Below are 14656 nucleotides of genomic sequence, written 5' to 3' on the forward strand. Positions count from 1 at the left end.
GGTCCTGAGAGAGCTCCTGTTGTAGTTTGACACGATAATAAAATAGGATTTATTGAATTCCCTGGACTCTAAAATTGTTAACAACTTAGACGTGTAGTGTTTTAAATGAAATCTGTCAACATAATCACCAGAAATCACGTGAGCTCACTGTCTGAAGGGTAACAGTAGGCTATTGGCAGGGATAGGAAGGTTTTATTTCACATGTGCTGATCACTATAAATAACCGTTAGGATTGCATGACTGTTGGTGTTGTGGTTGTTGTGTTTTTATTTAAGTGACTCATGGTAGTTCACTCAGTCTTCCATGCATTTAAACCTGACCTCAAAGTGTAGAACTTTCTCCTGTAGCTCTAAAACGTTCCACCAGACGTGACTCCCCTTCTGTTCACTGGAAGTCAGAAGAGTGTTGTATGAAGCCTATGCAGTGCATTTAATGTGAACTGCCAGCTGTCGTGTGTTTATTGACCATGCATTCCCCCCCCCCCCCCTTTCAGAGTGTTTGTCAACCGAAGCTTGGCCATGGAGAAGATCAAGTGTTTTGGTTTTGATATGGATTACACTCTGGCAGGTGAGTGCAGTCCAAGCCTTGTGGCATCAACCTTGATAAATGCATTGAGGTCAAAGTGTAGCGCTAGTTCGGAGTAACAGTGGAATATTGGTTACAAATACGATAACAATGGGGCAGCACATTTAAAAAAGAATGGCAGAGAACAATCCAAAGCAATTTTTTTTTTTTTTTTTCTCCTTTAAATTTTGCTGTAAAATTGCAAGTCTGCAGGAGTGTATAATTACTGGGTTCGTATAGGGACAGTCCTCGGTCCGGGTCACTGGGGCACCCACTGTAACCCAAGCTGCTCCCGTCCAGCTGTGGTTAAGATATTCCTGGCCTGGAGACAGTCAAAATAGTAATTCCACATGCCACGATAGGAGCAGGGGGCTGGAACCAGGGTTTAGACAACACCAGTTTTTTCATTCATAATTATTCATCAATATTCCTCGGCTGTATATCAAACCGTTTTATGCCTCAGGAAGAAATAACTAGTTTTCAGTGGTAATGTGCATGTGGACAGCTTTGACACATCTGATACATGAGAGTTGTCTATTTATGAGCTAACAAATGATCGGAGAAGTCATTTTTTTCCTATCTCCATTATGTATATAATGCATCACTCTGTCTATCTTTAAAGAATCTGCGATTTACAACTGCACTTCCAAGCAGATAAAGTTGTAAATACTAACGATTGCCTATAGAAGGAAATGTTTTATATTGAAGATATTGCTGCGTGGAGCAGAGAAACTCTTTGTACAGTGTTCTTTTAGGGGGGGTCAGAGTGATATGCGTGTTGTGCACATGAGCCTGTCTTTCTCCCTGTCTGTCTAGTGTATAAATCTCCTGAGTATGAGTCGCTGGGCTTCGACTTGACGGTGGAGCGCCTGGTGTCCATTGGATATCCACAAGAGCTGCTCAACTTTGTCTACGACCCCTCCTTCCCCACCAGGCTAGTTCACAAAGCCCTGCCGTATTTTTTTAAATCAGTCAAGTGTGCTAGTGCTTTCTGTCTCTGACCATCTGCCTTTACTCGCCTGTCTTCATTCCTCTCAGAGGTCTGGTGTTTGATGCGATGTATGGCAACCTGCTCAAAGTGGATGCATATGGGAACATCCTGGTGTGTGTACACGGATTCAACTTCTTGAGGGGGTGAGGTCCACGACTCCAACTGAGCTTTAAACACAGTCTACCTACGGAAGAGGATTAGGGCCACTGGAGAAATAATCTCAAAATTCTGACTTTATTCTCAGAATTTTGAAGAATGGTATCCGGGAGAGGGAAGTGATGATAGATTAACTAATATTTCCGACAATCTGGATTATTCTGACGCCACATGAATGCACAAGCACCCTAGCTTGCAAAATAATTTGTGCACCCGCCTCGTGATTTGTTGCTCCTCCTGCAAAGCCTTCCACGTTGAAAATCAGGCTGGTAGTTTTTCCATAGTCCTGCTAACAGGGAAACAAACCGACCCAACTGAAAACATAACCTGCTCGTAGAGCTGTAACAGTTCCAAATGTTGCTGTACAATTAATTGTCTCAGAAATAATTGGGGTTAACAATATAATTGTCTCTTTAAGTCAAATTTTTAAATATTTATTTATTACTTTTTCCAACAAATAAAAGTTTTGAGTGAGTCCCAGGAGACGTCATGTGACCAAGATAATGTGGTAACACAGGCACACAGCCTATGAAGTAAACCACGCCTCATTATTACCATGAAACATTGTTTTTTTAATGAACAAAATTGACAATAGAAAATCAACAAAAAAACTAAGCGTTGCTCATTGACAAAGAAAAAAGCAGATTAAATTAGGAATACAAAAAAAATAGTCATCACTATTAGCAGAAGTATTTTGCAAAATAGTCATCCCCGCTTCTGAACTTATGTTTTTTTCTACCTCTATTCCCCCCTTGTCATTTTTGTGTTCTTATGAACTACTCTATATTCCTGGCGTTCCACTTCCGGGATTGCTCGAGTGACGCAGGAAATTCTGCCCTAGTGTTATCTTCCTTCTTTCTACTGTGTTTTTTTCCCGATGTATTTATACTATTTTCAACCAATCCTTGCCTTACTTCCTTCTTTCTACTGCCTATTTTCAAGGTTTTGTCATTTGTTCTAAAATGTTTTCTCGTCTTTTTTCATCAGCATTTTAATGTTTCCAGGTCGAAGGCTGTTTAGTTAAATCTATTGCTGAAATTGCTGTATTGTTCCTCTTTATATAGATTATTCATGCTGGTTTGGGGGTACATGGCTTAAAAAACTGTTCAAAGGGGTTACATTATTGATTAAAGGTTGAGATCCTCTGGTATACCATGTTCCTTTAGCTTATGATGCATGCAACAAGCGCAGCGGTGACGAGACTGTCCGAGAATGTCTGCCCACTGCAGAGGGAGCTAATAGAAACACAACGTAATGCAAAAACAACAGTGTTGTAAGCATAAGAACTGTCTCCTGTTAATAAATGTCTCCTGGTTCGTCCTCACTGATTACTCTCCTGTATGTTTTCATCTTGGCTCACTCTGCACAGACCTGACATCAGAGAGCTGTACCCCAACAAGTTTATTCAGCGTGGAGACACAGACCGCTTCTACATCCTCAACACACTCTTCAACCTACCTGGTAAGAAAACCAAGACACATCAACATAACTACGACACAACAGTGTTTCCCACACAAAGACTCATTTGTGGCGCTGCCACACATTGCGTGTTGCTGTTATTATTTTTTTGTTAACACTATTTTAAACATGCATTTGTTCAGCTGCATTTCCTTTCCCTGCTCTCCTCCGGCTCTGTCCGGCTATTGTATTACTAGTACTCGATGAATTGTATGTATGTACTTTCTTCCCGCATTATTATCCTTGATGCTTTGGCAATATGGTTATTTCTGACATTCATGAGAGAGAGAGAGAGAGAGAGCGAGAGAGAGTAATAAAGTAAGTAATTTATAAGTAATAAATTATAAAGTAAAATAAATTCCTGTATTGAATTTGTGATTATTTGGCTAAAGATTTCTATTCTCTCTATCTACTTTGCTGACAGAACCACTAAGCTTTATGCAAATGATTGCGTAATGATGTCACGTATCCCCCCCTCCCCCCTGCACCCAAATTGCTATCTAATCTGTGCGAAACACTGCACAACCTTTTAGTAATCTTAGACTTTAGCATTGGAACACAGTAAAGTCATCCATGTAAGATTTTGATGTATTTAATGTATTCAAGATGCATCAACTGAGCATGACTGGGGCTGTCATTTTCTACCATTGGGCTTAAGGCATCAATTTTGATCTGCCTTGTGATAATTTCTTTGAATAATCATTTAGGGCATCATTTAGTCTACAAAAGAATAGTTTTGCAATAAAATAATAATGAGCCATGTTGCCAGAGACCGAAGGGATTTACATTGCTTAATTTATCTAAAACCTTCAGTCGTTTAATCATTTAAAATTAAGAATGTATTTTGGAGAAAGTGGAGCTGTAAAAATTATTATCAATTAAATAGACACACACACACACACTATGCCAGACTATATTCAGGTCTGCAGTCAGTCTTATTGATTCCAGTCTTATTTCTTTCTGATTTCTTCTTAGAAACCTACCTGTTTGCTTGCTTGGTTGATTTCTTCAGTAACTGCTCCAGATACACAAGGTACTGCATACACCTGCGATTTGGATATTGCACAAGTCCACATTGTGATTTTGATAGATTTGCAGTTAATTGTGCAGTCCTACCAATAATGCTCTCAAAGCTATTTTAGAAGCTTCTCTGTCTGAACAAGAACGTGGTTCTGGGGAAAACACTGCCCTCGGAATTTCATGTTAAGCAGAATCTAATGCTGACCTGATTTTAACTGCCTCTGTAGTTGTGACACTGGCTTCAAAGATGGCGACCTTTTCATGTCCTATAAGAGCATGTTCCAGGATGTCCGAGACAGCGTGGACTGGGTTCATTTAAAGGTAGGATGGTCTGCTCATCCACATGAAACCTGTTCCCAGTAAGTCGTCTTATGCAGTCAGTCCAGTTGCACTCACCAGTCCACTGTTATTTATTTTCACAGGGGTCCTTAAAAGAAAAAACTGTTGAAAACCTGGAGAAGTATGTGGTAAAGGATGTGAGTAAGCATAATAAGGTCTGCTTATAAATGCACACCGACTATATACCAACTTGGACTTTATAGCTGTAATACAAAGTTCTGAAGTACTTCGTAGTAGTAAAACAACACATTTGATCTCAGTCTCATCTTTTTCTGGGTGGTTGACTCTGTTTTTCCTCCACCAAGCCGAAGCTTCCTCTTCTCCTCAGTCGCATGAACGAAGTAGCCAAAGTGTTTTTGGCCACTAACAGTGACTACAAATACACAGAGGTGAGCAGATCGTTTACAGCAAGATATCTTAATGTTTGCTTACAGCAAACCAGAACCATCTGTCCCATAATGTATATATATATATATATATAGATAACGTCTCCTGTCTTCTACATAATTTTGACAGTTGCTTTAAATGGTTGCCTAATGAAGTAATAGGGTTGGGTACCTTTTCCGGTACATTTCGGTGGTTGACTTATTTATTTATAATTAGTTATTTACTTTTCAGAAGCATTGCTGCACGGGACGCTAAGTTACTGTTAGCTAGTAGCTGGATTATTTTGATTATTCATCTATCAGTATCAATTTTATGTCATTATAAATGATTTTGATGAATGACTGGAGAAAGAAAAATGCACTGTAAACCACGTAATGAGTGTTGACATTGCATAGTCTGTCCACCAGAGGACGCTCTGCAACGTCCCTGTTAGTGATGGCGTTGCATAGTCTGTCCACCAGAGGACGCTCTACAACGTCCCTGTTAGTGATGGTGTTACATAGTCTGTCCACCAGAGGACGCTCTACAACGTCCCTGTTAGTGACGGTGTTGCATAGTCTGTCCACCAGAGGACGCTCTGCAACGTCCCTGTTAGTGATGGTGTTACATAGTCTGTCCACCAGAGGACGCTCTACAACGTCCCTGTTAGTGACGGTGTTACATAGTCTGTCCACCAGAGGACGCTCTGCAACGTCCCTGCTAGTGATGGCGTTGCATAGTCTGTCCACCAGAGGTCGCTCTACTACGTCCCTGTTAGTGATGGTGTTACATAGTCTTTCCACCAGAGGACGCTCTGCAACGTCCCTGTTGGTGATGGCGTTGCATATGTTACACCATATCAAAATATCGGATTTTTAAATATCCAAATATTCGTCTCGGTATCGGCTTTAAAAATCGGTTTATGTATGTACGTGTGTGATTGTGTTTGGGCATCATTTACGCACCAGTACTGTTTGAAGAGTATCGATTTAGCACCACTTTCAGAAAAAACTAACCATACCCAACCCTATGAATTAATAATGCCAGGCGTTGTTAATGATGGAGTACAGTTTTCCTTTTTCCGGTTGTTCTGAGACAACAAAAAAAAAAAAACTTTCCTCTCTTCTTTCAGAAAATTATGACCTACCTGTTTGACTTTGGCCACGGCCCAAAGGTAACACTACTGATTTAATTAAATTTGTGTTGTAAGGAATCTCGATAGATTAGAATTGCACCACCTTGATTGGTTGTTCAAGAGATAAAATAAGCGTGTGTATGTGTGTGTTGCGTTGCAGCCGAACACGCCTCACCGGCCCTGGAAGTCCTACTTTGACCTGATCCTGGTGGACGCCCGCAAGCCTGTGTTCTTTGGAGAGGGAACAGTGCTGCGGCAGGTTGACACTGTAAGTGCATTATATCAACAGCATTACTGAAAAGATACAGTAAGTAAATATTGTATAAGAGTGTGTGACTCTGGTTTCTTTTAGACCACAGGTCGGCTGAAGATCGGCACATACACTGGACCTCTGCAGCATGGCATTGTTTATTCAGGAGGTAAATAAGGATCCTTCCTAACACTGGTCCAGTATTTGCTCCTTCCTCATGAATCTTTTTTATACCTTTGTATAAAGTGACTATATGTAACTTTCAGTTATAGTTCCCAATGTGTATACGTTTAGAATATGGCTGTGTGTCATGTGACCTTGTTATTTGAACACGCTGTGACTAGACAAATCACTTAATTTAAATATGAATATGAATCATTTAAATATGAACATGCTGGTGTTATTTTGTCACTTATTGGTAGCAGTAGCTAATTGGAGCCAGTTACCTCCAGCATCTTTGGTAAGCTAGGCTAGCCGTGGGTGTGCCAGACACAGTGTGGGGGTACGCACAGAGATGAAAAGGATGTGTGTGAAACTCTGGGAGATACAGTTTATAAGATAAAGTCCCAATAAGTTCAGGGGGTTGTGTTCATTTCACAGAATTCCGTGCGATCAGGTTGGATGAAAAGACAGCAAGTCAGCGTGTTCCTTTTAAGAGTTTGTTGTCGCAACCAACGTAATAAATAACTTACATTAATATAGCGCATTTCATGAAACCCAGGTATACATAGGTATAGGGGGACAAGGGTATAAAGGTATTTTTCATAGTATGAAAAAACATTCCCAACATCCCATGTTTGTACTCTTAGGTTCTTCAGACATTGTGTGTGACCTGCTGGGTGCTAAAGGAAAGGACATCATCTATATTGGAGACCACATTTTTGGTGACATCCTCAAATCCAAGAAGCGCCAGGGCTGGAGGACTTTCTTGGTGATCCCTGAGCTGGCCCAGGAGTTGCACGTGTGGACTGACAAGAGCTGTAAGAATTATACACACTCATGCATACATGCACGTCTAGCCTGTTTGCAGTTCCATTATACTGTTTAATTCAGCAGAACTGAAACCTTTGGATCAAGGATTGGAGGGATGTTGCCTTTAGTTCACTGTTACTTAATAAACAATTCTATATATTTGTTTTATTAGGGGCTTAGGAAAGGATACTCATACCAAGCATGACTAAAAATGTGATTGTGTTTTCTGTTTATGTATCCATGGAATAATAATTCACTAAAGCTCAGATCTCTGCTAGGCCCACAAAAGATAGTTAAAAGTCTGATTTTAGAAAAAATAAAGATTAAAGTATTGTTTTGGGATTTTCTGGTTGTGACAGGTTTAGGCCATTATAACTATGCTAATGCAAGTTGTTTGTTTTTAGCTATATTTGAGGAACTTCAGTCGCTGGAATGCTTCCTCGCTGAGCTTTACAAGTAAGTTCCTTTTTGTTAAGTCAACTGTTTGTCTTGCAATGTATTCTTTCAAAAAAATTCTTAAAGGCTTAGGCTACTACTAATTATTTATTTTTAAACCTAGATCCTATTCATCTATGTCCAACTAACTTATGGGAACAACAATCTTTGACAATGGTCCTGTATTAAGGGAGATCTCTGCAGTCAGCAGCAGAGAAACAAGCTACAATGTAAGTTGACAATTGTCCAGCTTGTATCTACCTTCACCAAAGTGCTTGTTTCACCGGTGAAAGACTCAGATTAAAATTCTGTCTGGCAACATTGTGGAAAAGATTTCTAAAGAGGTCAACCTCCTAACATAAAAACATCTGCAAAATTGCATTCACTAAACCCACCAGACTACATGTAGTTTAACAGTAATTTTACCATTGTAAAATGTAATGTTATCGTAAAATACACTTCATTAAACGTTGACAGAAACAGAATAGAACTATAAAAAGCCTTTTTGGGACGTCTTTTCACTTTGCCAACCATCACAACTCTAGTTTTGGTTGAAATAAACGCATAGTTTACCAATTTTACATATATATATATATATATATACACGCTGAAAGTATTGCCTTTCATACGGAAAAGTCTAACAGAATTGTTAGAGGTCTATCACTGTAGGGATCCTTTCCATAATGTTGTCAGACACTTAGAATATTAATCTGAGTCTGTCAGCGGCAAAACCAGCACATTTGTGAAGGTAAATACAAGCTGGAAAATTGTCAACTTAAATTGTAGCTTGTTTTACCGACTGCAGAGATCTCTCTTATTACTGGACCAATGTCAAAGATTGTTGTCCCCGTCAGTCACTTAGACACAAAAACATTATTGTATGACCGAAGATTAGGGAACTAATCTGGGCTGTACAATTTCGCTGTTTACAGAAAGGGTTCAAATTAGCAGCATGATATTTAATCTTACCCTGCAGGGCTTGATGTGGAAACTACATTTGAAATAGAGCTGTGCTCACAGATCACAGTACCCTTGTGTTTTGTCCTCAGGCACCTGGACAGCAGCAGCAATGAGAGGCCTGACATCAGCTCACTGCAGAGACGGATTAAGGTACAGTTTCCTCCAACAAACACATTTCTTCCTCTTGTCTTTCACTGAAACAGAGCTTCATTAAAGTAAAGTCCACTATAAGTCAACCAGATTTTGAAGGATAAAGATCAGACAGACAGTAAGCAGTTGCCTGCGTAGTCGCTTGGGTCTCACTGCGCTCCTCATAAATAGACATTTACTATTATAGACAAGAACTTCACATTTAAACGCCAGCACATGGAAATGCTTTAGTACAACAGTATTTTCTTTGCAGTCTAGCTATCTGCTAGCTGCCTGTCCCCTGAACACACTGTAAAAAACATCTCCTCACTATCTGCTAGCTGCCTGTCCCCTGAACACACTGTAAAAACATCTCCTCACTATCTGCTAGCTGCCTGTCCCCTGAACACACTGTAAAAAGCATCTCCTCACTATCTGCTAGCTGCCTGTCCCCTGAACACACTGTAAAAAGCATCTCCTCACTACCCGCTAGCTGCTTGTTCCGGTGATCAACATCAGTTTTAAAGGACAAATTCTGCGCAAAATGAATCAAGGGTTAATAACATGTATACCAAGTCGACTGTTCTGTTCTCTGGGATGTTTTCATGCTAATTGAATGTGACCAGTTTTATCGCAAACCGCTAATCAGCTTATAACGCTAGCCGTCGGGGTTAAGTATAAAGAAACCACTGTTTCTATACCACTAACAAGGCAAAAAATAGCACCACACATTAATTAAAGCATCAAAAGTGTTGACAAAAAATGGACAAAAACGTAAGAAAAAGTTAAAAACGTCGATAAAAAGCATCAACAAAAGTGTATGTTTCCAATTTTGACGGGAAGACTACACAAGGGTTAAAAGCTTCCAGTAGGTTCCGCTCCCAGTAGGACTGTTTTTGTGGTGCCAAAAAGCCATATGAGGGCTTTTAATCAGGCACGTCCTTGTGTCCTTTCCAGAAAGTGACCCACGACATGGACATGTGCTACGGCATGACGGGCAGTCTGTTCCGCAGTGGATCCCGACAGACGCTGTTTGCCTCCCAGGTGATGCGCTACGCTGACCTGTACGCCGCCTCCTTCATCAACCTGCTCTACTACCCCTTCAGCTATCTGTTCCGAGCTGCACATGTGCAGGTGACGTTTGCTCGCACTTCTCACTTTTGTGTGAACATGCACTTTATCTACTTTTTGATTGATTACATTACATTGACAACCCCCCCCCCCCCCCCCCCCCCCCCCCCCCCCCCCCCCCCCCTACCAGATGCCTCACGAGTCAACAGTGGAGCACGCCCAAGTCCGCATCATTGACACCGAGTCGCCGCTGGCAACACGAAACCGCCACGACGTCGACCTCGAGATGGAGTGCAAACGGCACCAGCTGACTCGATCCGTCAGCGAGATCCAGCCCCCCCACTTCTTCCCTCACGCTCCGCAGGAGATCACTCACTGCCATGATGAAGATGATGATGAGGAGGAGGAGGAGGAAGAGGAAGAGGAGGAGGAGGAGGAGGAGGAGTAGAGGGAGTCACATCCAATACATCCTGTTTCCCTGAGTCTGGTCTCCAGACACAAAGGTTCCGACTACCATACGCAGGACAGGAGTTTTGGATTTCTGCAAGAAACACGCGCTGCAAGCAGTTGGTGGCTGCGATAAAACAAAGAAAGAAAAGAGAGGTTGTGGGCGGTGGGACACAAAATTGCCTGTTTCCACATTTCTTTACTACAGGTGACCCCTCCTCCCCGTGGTTACCCCATAGGCCGAGGATTGCACTCTCATTGGCTGTAACTCCAACAGCTCCAGATTTTGAGCCTGCTAGATATCTGGGATGTGGCGGCGGGGCACCAGCAGGCCTCTCGCCTCGCGTTTCTGAATCACACAGCTGCTGAATCATCGTGCGTAAATGTAACTGGAGGTTGTGTAATAACCACAGCTGCTGAAACTAAAAGCCAATCATAAAACGGTTCTACTCCATAACAGTATATGTTTATAATGCCTTCTAATGGGGAGGTGGACATCACATGAAACCAGCTTAGAGAAACTTCACCTACTTATTTACCCAGTAATTATTCTTTTTACTGTGTTGTAAAATAGGACTACAATTCCCGAAACTCACCCTTAAGTCCTTACTCTTATTTAAGTGCTTTCATGTTTTAAGTAATGCAGATATTACACCCTGCACCGCAGTTATGGCCTTATTCGTCTCACTCTGAGTTGATACTGTGAGTGTAAATGAAAATTATTGTTATTTTAAACATGAATGTTGAGTTGTTTCATCATCAATCATAATACTGACAGGTTCAAATTATAAGTTGACAAGTCAATGTTTTATCTTTTATGAGACCTTAAGACCTAATTAAAGAGAAGTCAAAGCTTTGACTTAATCCGATTGACTGGACAAATTTGTTAAAATATGAAATTAGAAAGTCACAATTTCAACAACTCATAATTTAGAATTTCAGTTTTGTGAACAGTTAAAAAAATTAACCAAGTCAAATTTGAGATACAAATTTGTAGTTGAGTGAGATTTGTCAAAATTTGGACTTAGTAACTCCCAATTATTCAAAATGATGATAAACTCGCTTTCGTAATTTATTTAGATTTATGGTGAGTGTTTGTTCTGTCATTGGCCGTAATGGTCTTCCATAAAAGGGCGGATCTACCCCTCTGTCTGCTGTAAACATGCGGTTACTGTGTTGTACTGTAACGTGATGAGGGTACAATAATGTATTTTGAAGCTGAGAGTATTATTTCATGTTTTTGTTATTTTTAAAGATTTAACAGTAAGAGCTGTTTTCTTAACAAAAAAAGTCTGATCTGCTGTCGTGATCATGAAGTATTGATCCTCAGACGAGGTGGACCGTGGCCTCATATCTCGCTCTCTTTCTTTCTTTCTTTCTTTCTTTCTTTCTTTCTTTCTTTCTTTCTTTCTTTCTTTCTCTCTCTGTGTGTGTGTCTGTCTCATCCTTTTTGGACTGAAAAGACATTTATTGACTTTGAGATTTTAAACGTCCTGTTTGACCCTTTTCAGCCTCGGGGTGCACCTTGGGGTGCTTCTCCTGTTTTAAGATTTCAGAGCCAGCAGCACCAATGATTTAAATATTTCACTGTTGATATTGTTATATAAGTCCTTTCAGAACTGTTGAGCATGCCTGTGTTTGCTGTCTGCTTTGAAACCTAACTTACACTGTAATAATCAGACGTACTGGAATGCATAGTGAACTGAATGAAGTTTGTTTTTCTTTTTTTACCAGCAGTAGTTAATGCATGGGGTGAAGTTCCATTATTTTTTGTTCTCGTTTTAATTGAAAAGTTGCCTTTGTTGTAACAAATGTTGAAAGCTGCGATTGTGCAGATGGTTTAAGTCATGACTGATGTTTGTAATACATTTTGTGATCTGATATTGTAGCCAAGTTTGGATTTTTTGGGTCATCTGTCTACCCTTTACATCTGTGAGTGATTATTGCTGAGTGGATGTCTTAGATTAGATTATACTTTATTCCTTTCTTCCAGTCCAAAGCTGCCCTGGTCTCAGGCTGGTCTCTCGCTCTGTTCTGTTGTCGGCTCAGAAACATCACACAGAACAGCTGTCTCCCATCTCAGGTACTGTTCTATCTCAACCTTATTACGCTCATTTTAAGGCTTATAATTGTATTTTGAGGTTGTGCCAGAATAGGTTTCCATGGTTTCATTTCTAAAAAACACCATATTTTTATTGTACTGCACATTGCTGCAGATCCTGTCTTCACCCTGTGTGTTGAGCTCTGTGTTTTAGCTCCAGAGTGAGACATCTCACTTATGTTCCATCTTTGTTTGGAGTCACACATGCTCCGTAGCTAGGTAAGGACTACTAGCCAGTCAGAAGCAGAGTATGAGGCCCTGACAGTACCTAGGTAAGGACTACTAGCCAGTCAGAAGCAGAGTATGAGGCCCTGACAGTACCTAGGTAAGGACTACTAGCCAGTCAGAAGCAGAGTATGAGGGCCCTGACAGTACCTAGGTAAGGACTACTAGCCAGTCAGAAGCAGAGTATGAGGGCCCTGACAGTACCTAGGTAAGGACTACTAGCCAGTCAGAAGCACAAAAAGCACAATATGAGCATTTTAAATTCCTTGAAATATCATGTTCTTGGTCTTAATTAATTTTAAAAAGTTTTTTTAATTTTCCTACGTCCATGCAACGCTACCTGGAATGCTCAGTTTTCCCCGTGGTGGTGTAGTTTATTCAGTGGCTAGTCCAAATAAGACCAACATTCAACTCCTTTTGCAGCCAATCAGCTTTCAAGTTATTGGTTCCAGTCTCTGTGCACCACATGAAACAGATTTATTCTTCAGTTATGTGGAGTGCAAGTTTAGCAAAAAAAACTGAATTACGGCTTATTTGATGTTGTGATAATTGTCTTAAATTTCAGGCATGATGGTCTTAAAAGTCTTAAATTTGACTTGGTGAAACCTGCAGAAAACTGACCAAACTAATATTTTTGGGGGACCATGGTGCTGGGATCACCACAAAGATGTTTTTAGAGAAATTGCTTGTCATATCTGAGATCTAACAATGAGCTGACTTCCTGAGTCTGAGGTGAAAAGATTTGTGAAAGGCAGAAGAAGTGAGGTGATGAGGGGCCACCGTCCCTGGACCTGGACCCTCACAGTCCTCAGGGCTCTGACGAGACTACATGCTGTCCTAGCAGAAGAACATCATTTATGCTCAAGGTAATGAAGGGGAAAAGGAAATGTAACCCTCCAGACAGGGTCAGATCTGTTCCTGAGGCACGGGAGGGGGGGTAGGAGGCATCTTAGTGATACACGTCAGAAGTTAGGTGAAAGAAGATTTAACGCGTTTGCATGCTTTATTAGTAGTAAATCATCTATTTAAGCAGGTAGTGTCACTGAGATCAAGAGATGAGCTGGGTACAAGGACAACAGATACACTGTTAGACTTTTTATTGTATATTTCTTACTCATAACTATCCCATTACAGTACCATAACTACATGTTTTTTACAGTGTAATACTCTTACTGTAACATGCCAAAGTTCATTATTAAATTACCTTGACTGCTAAAAGCATAACAAAAGATATTTCATTTTACCATTTCATTTCTACGCTTCTATAACATTAACAGTTTGATTGCTATGACTAGAAGTCTGTCTTATTCAACTACAGTAGCACTGCAGCTGTTGTGTTACAGCAGACTACCGCAAATTCAAAATCTACAGTAAATCACTGGAAATGAAATGTTAATACCTATAATGCAATGCTTATTACACAGCATAGACAAACGCATTACATACTGAAATATGACAGATGGGTGAGGAAAAGTGTTGTAACTTTTTGATTTTTATGAACGACCATTACACTCAAGCCATAGCCAAATACAGTGCCTTGCAAAAGTATTCAATTCCTTGGCTTTTAACCTATTTGGTTACATTACAGCCTTTAGTTTCATGTTTTTTTAATCTGAACTTTATGTGAGGGATCAGAACATAAAAGTTGGTAAAGTGAAATGAGAAAAATATACACAAAGAACTATTTTTTAGAAATAAAAAACTGAAAATGGCATGTGTGTATGTATTCACCCCCATTGTTATGAAGGCCTTAAAAAGCTCTGGTGCAACCAATTACCTTCAGAAGTCACATAACCCTGGAAGGTCTGCAGAGCTCCCCAGCAGTGACCTACGGTAACCCTGGAGGGTCTGCAGAGTTCCCCGGAAGAGACCTACGGTAACCATGGAGGGTCTGCTGAGTTCCCTAGAAGAGACCTAAGGTAACCCTCCACACAACTCTCTGTATTTCTCAGTATGGCAATGATTATGTAATGATATGTAAATGTACAGTGGTGTGAAAAAGTGTTTGCCCCCTTCCTCATTTCCTGTTCCTTTGCA

At 40.5% G+C, this 14656-nt stretch overlaps 1 protein-coding gene and 2 long non-coding RNA genes across 4 annotated transcripts in view; 1 reads left to right on the forward strand and 2 right to left on the reverse strand.

The window, feature by feature from the left end:
* Window positions 1-11529, forward strand: part of nt5c2a (5'-nucleotidase, cytosolic IIa) — a 19323-nt gene extending 7794 nt beyond the window's left edge. For both annotated transcript variants that reach the window (XM_034898181.1, XM_034898182.1), the window contains 17 exons: window positions 494-567; window positions 1381-1498; window positions 1603-1698; window positions 3081-3172; window positions 4145-4202; window positions 4417-4510; window positions 4612-4665; window positions 4834-4917; window positions 6027-6068; window positions 6190-6297; window positions 6382-6448; window positions 7089-7259; window positions 7656-7707; window positions 8736-8796; window positions 9733-9909; window positions 10037-11043; window positions 11519-11529. In XM_034898181.1, coding sequence (XP_034754072.1) covers window positions 494-567; window positions 1381-1498; window positions 1603-1698; window positions 3081-3172; window positions 4145-4202; window positions 4417-4510; window positions 4612-4665; window positions 4834-4917; window positions 6027-6068; window positions 6190-6297; window positions 6382-6448; window positions 7089-7259; window positions 7656-7707; window positions 8736-8796; window positions 9733-9909; window positions 10037-10294 — 1606 coding nt within the window. In that variant the 3' untranslated portion in view covers window positions 10295-11043; window positions 11519-11529. The remainder of the gene's footprint in view (window positions 1-493; window positions 568-1380; window positions 1499-1602; window positions 1699-3080; window positions 3173-4144; window positions 4203-4416; window positions 4511-4611; window positions 4666-4833; window positions 4918-6026; window positions 6069-6189; window positions 6298-6381; window positions 6449-7088; window positions 7260-7655; window positions 7708-8735; window positions 8797-9732; window positions 9910-10036; window positions 11044-11518) is intronic.
* LOC117960361 overlaps window positions 1-14656 on the reverse strand; it is a 23355-nt gene that overhangs the window by 5462 nt on the left and 3237 nt on the right. Inside the window, exon 2 of the long non-coding RNA XR_004660128.1 lies at window positions 9463-9470. This is a non-coding gene — a long non-coding RNA (uncharacterized LOC117960361). The remainder of the gene's footprint in view (window positions 1-9462; window positions 9471-14656) is intronic.
* LOC117960362 lies at window positions 1353-5196 on the reverse strand. The gene is made up of 3 exons (XR_004660129.1): window positions 5140-5196; window positions 3392-3394; window positions 1353-1364 (listed from the first exon to the last, which is right to left on the reverse strand). It is a non-coding gene; the product is annotated as an uncharacterized LOC117960362 (long non-coding RNA).

This window comes from Etheostoma cragini, chromosome 17 (genome assembly GCF_013103735.1).
Source record: "Etheostoma cragini isolate CJK2018 chromosome 17, CSU_Ecrag_1.0, whole genome shotgun sequence".
Lineage (NCBI taxonomy): Eukaryota > Metazoa > Chordata > Actinopteri > Perciformes > Percidae > Etheostoma > Etheostoma cragini.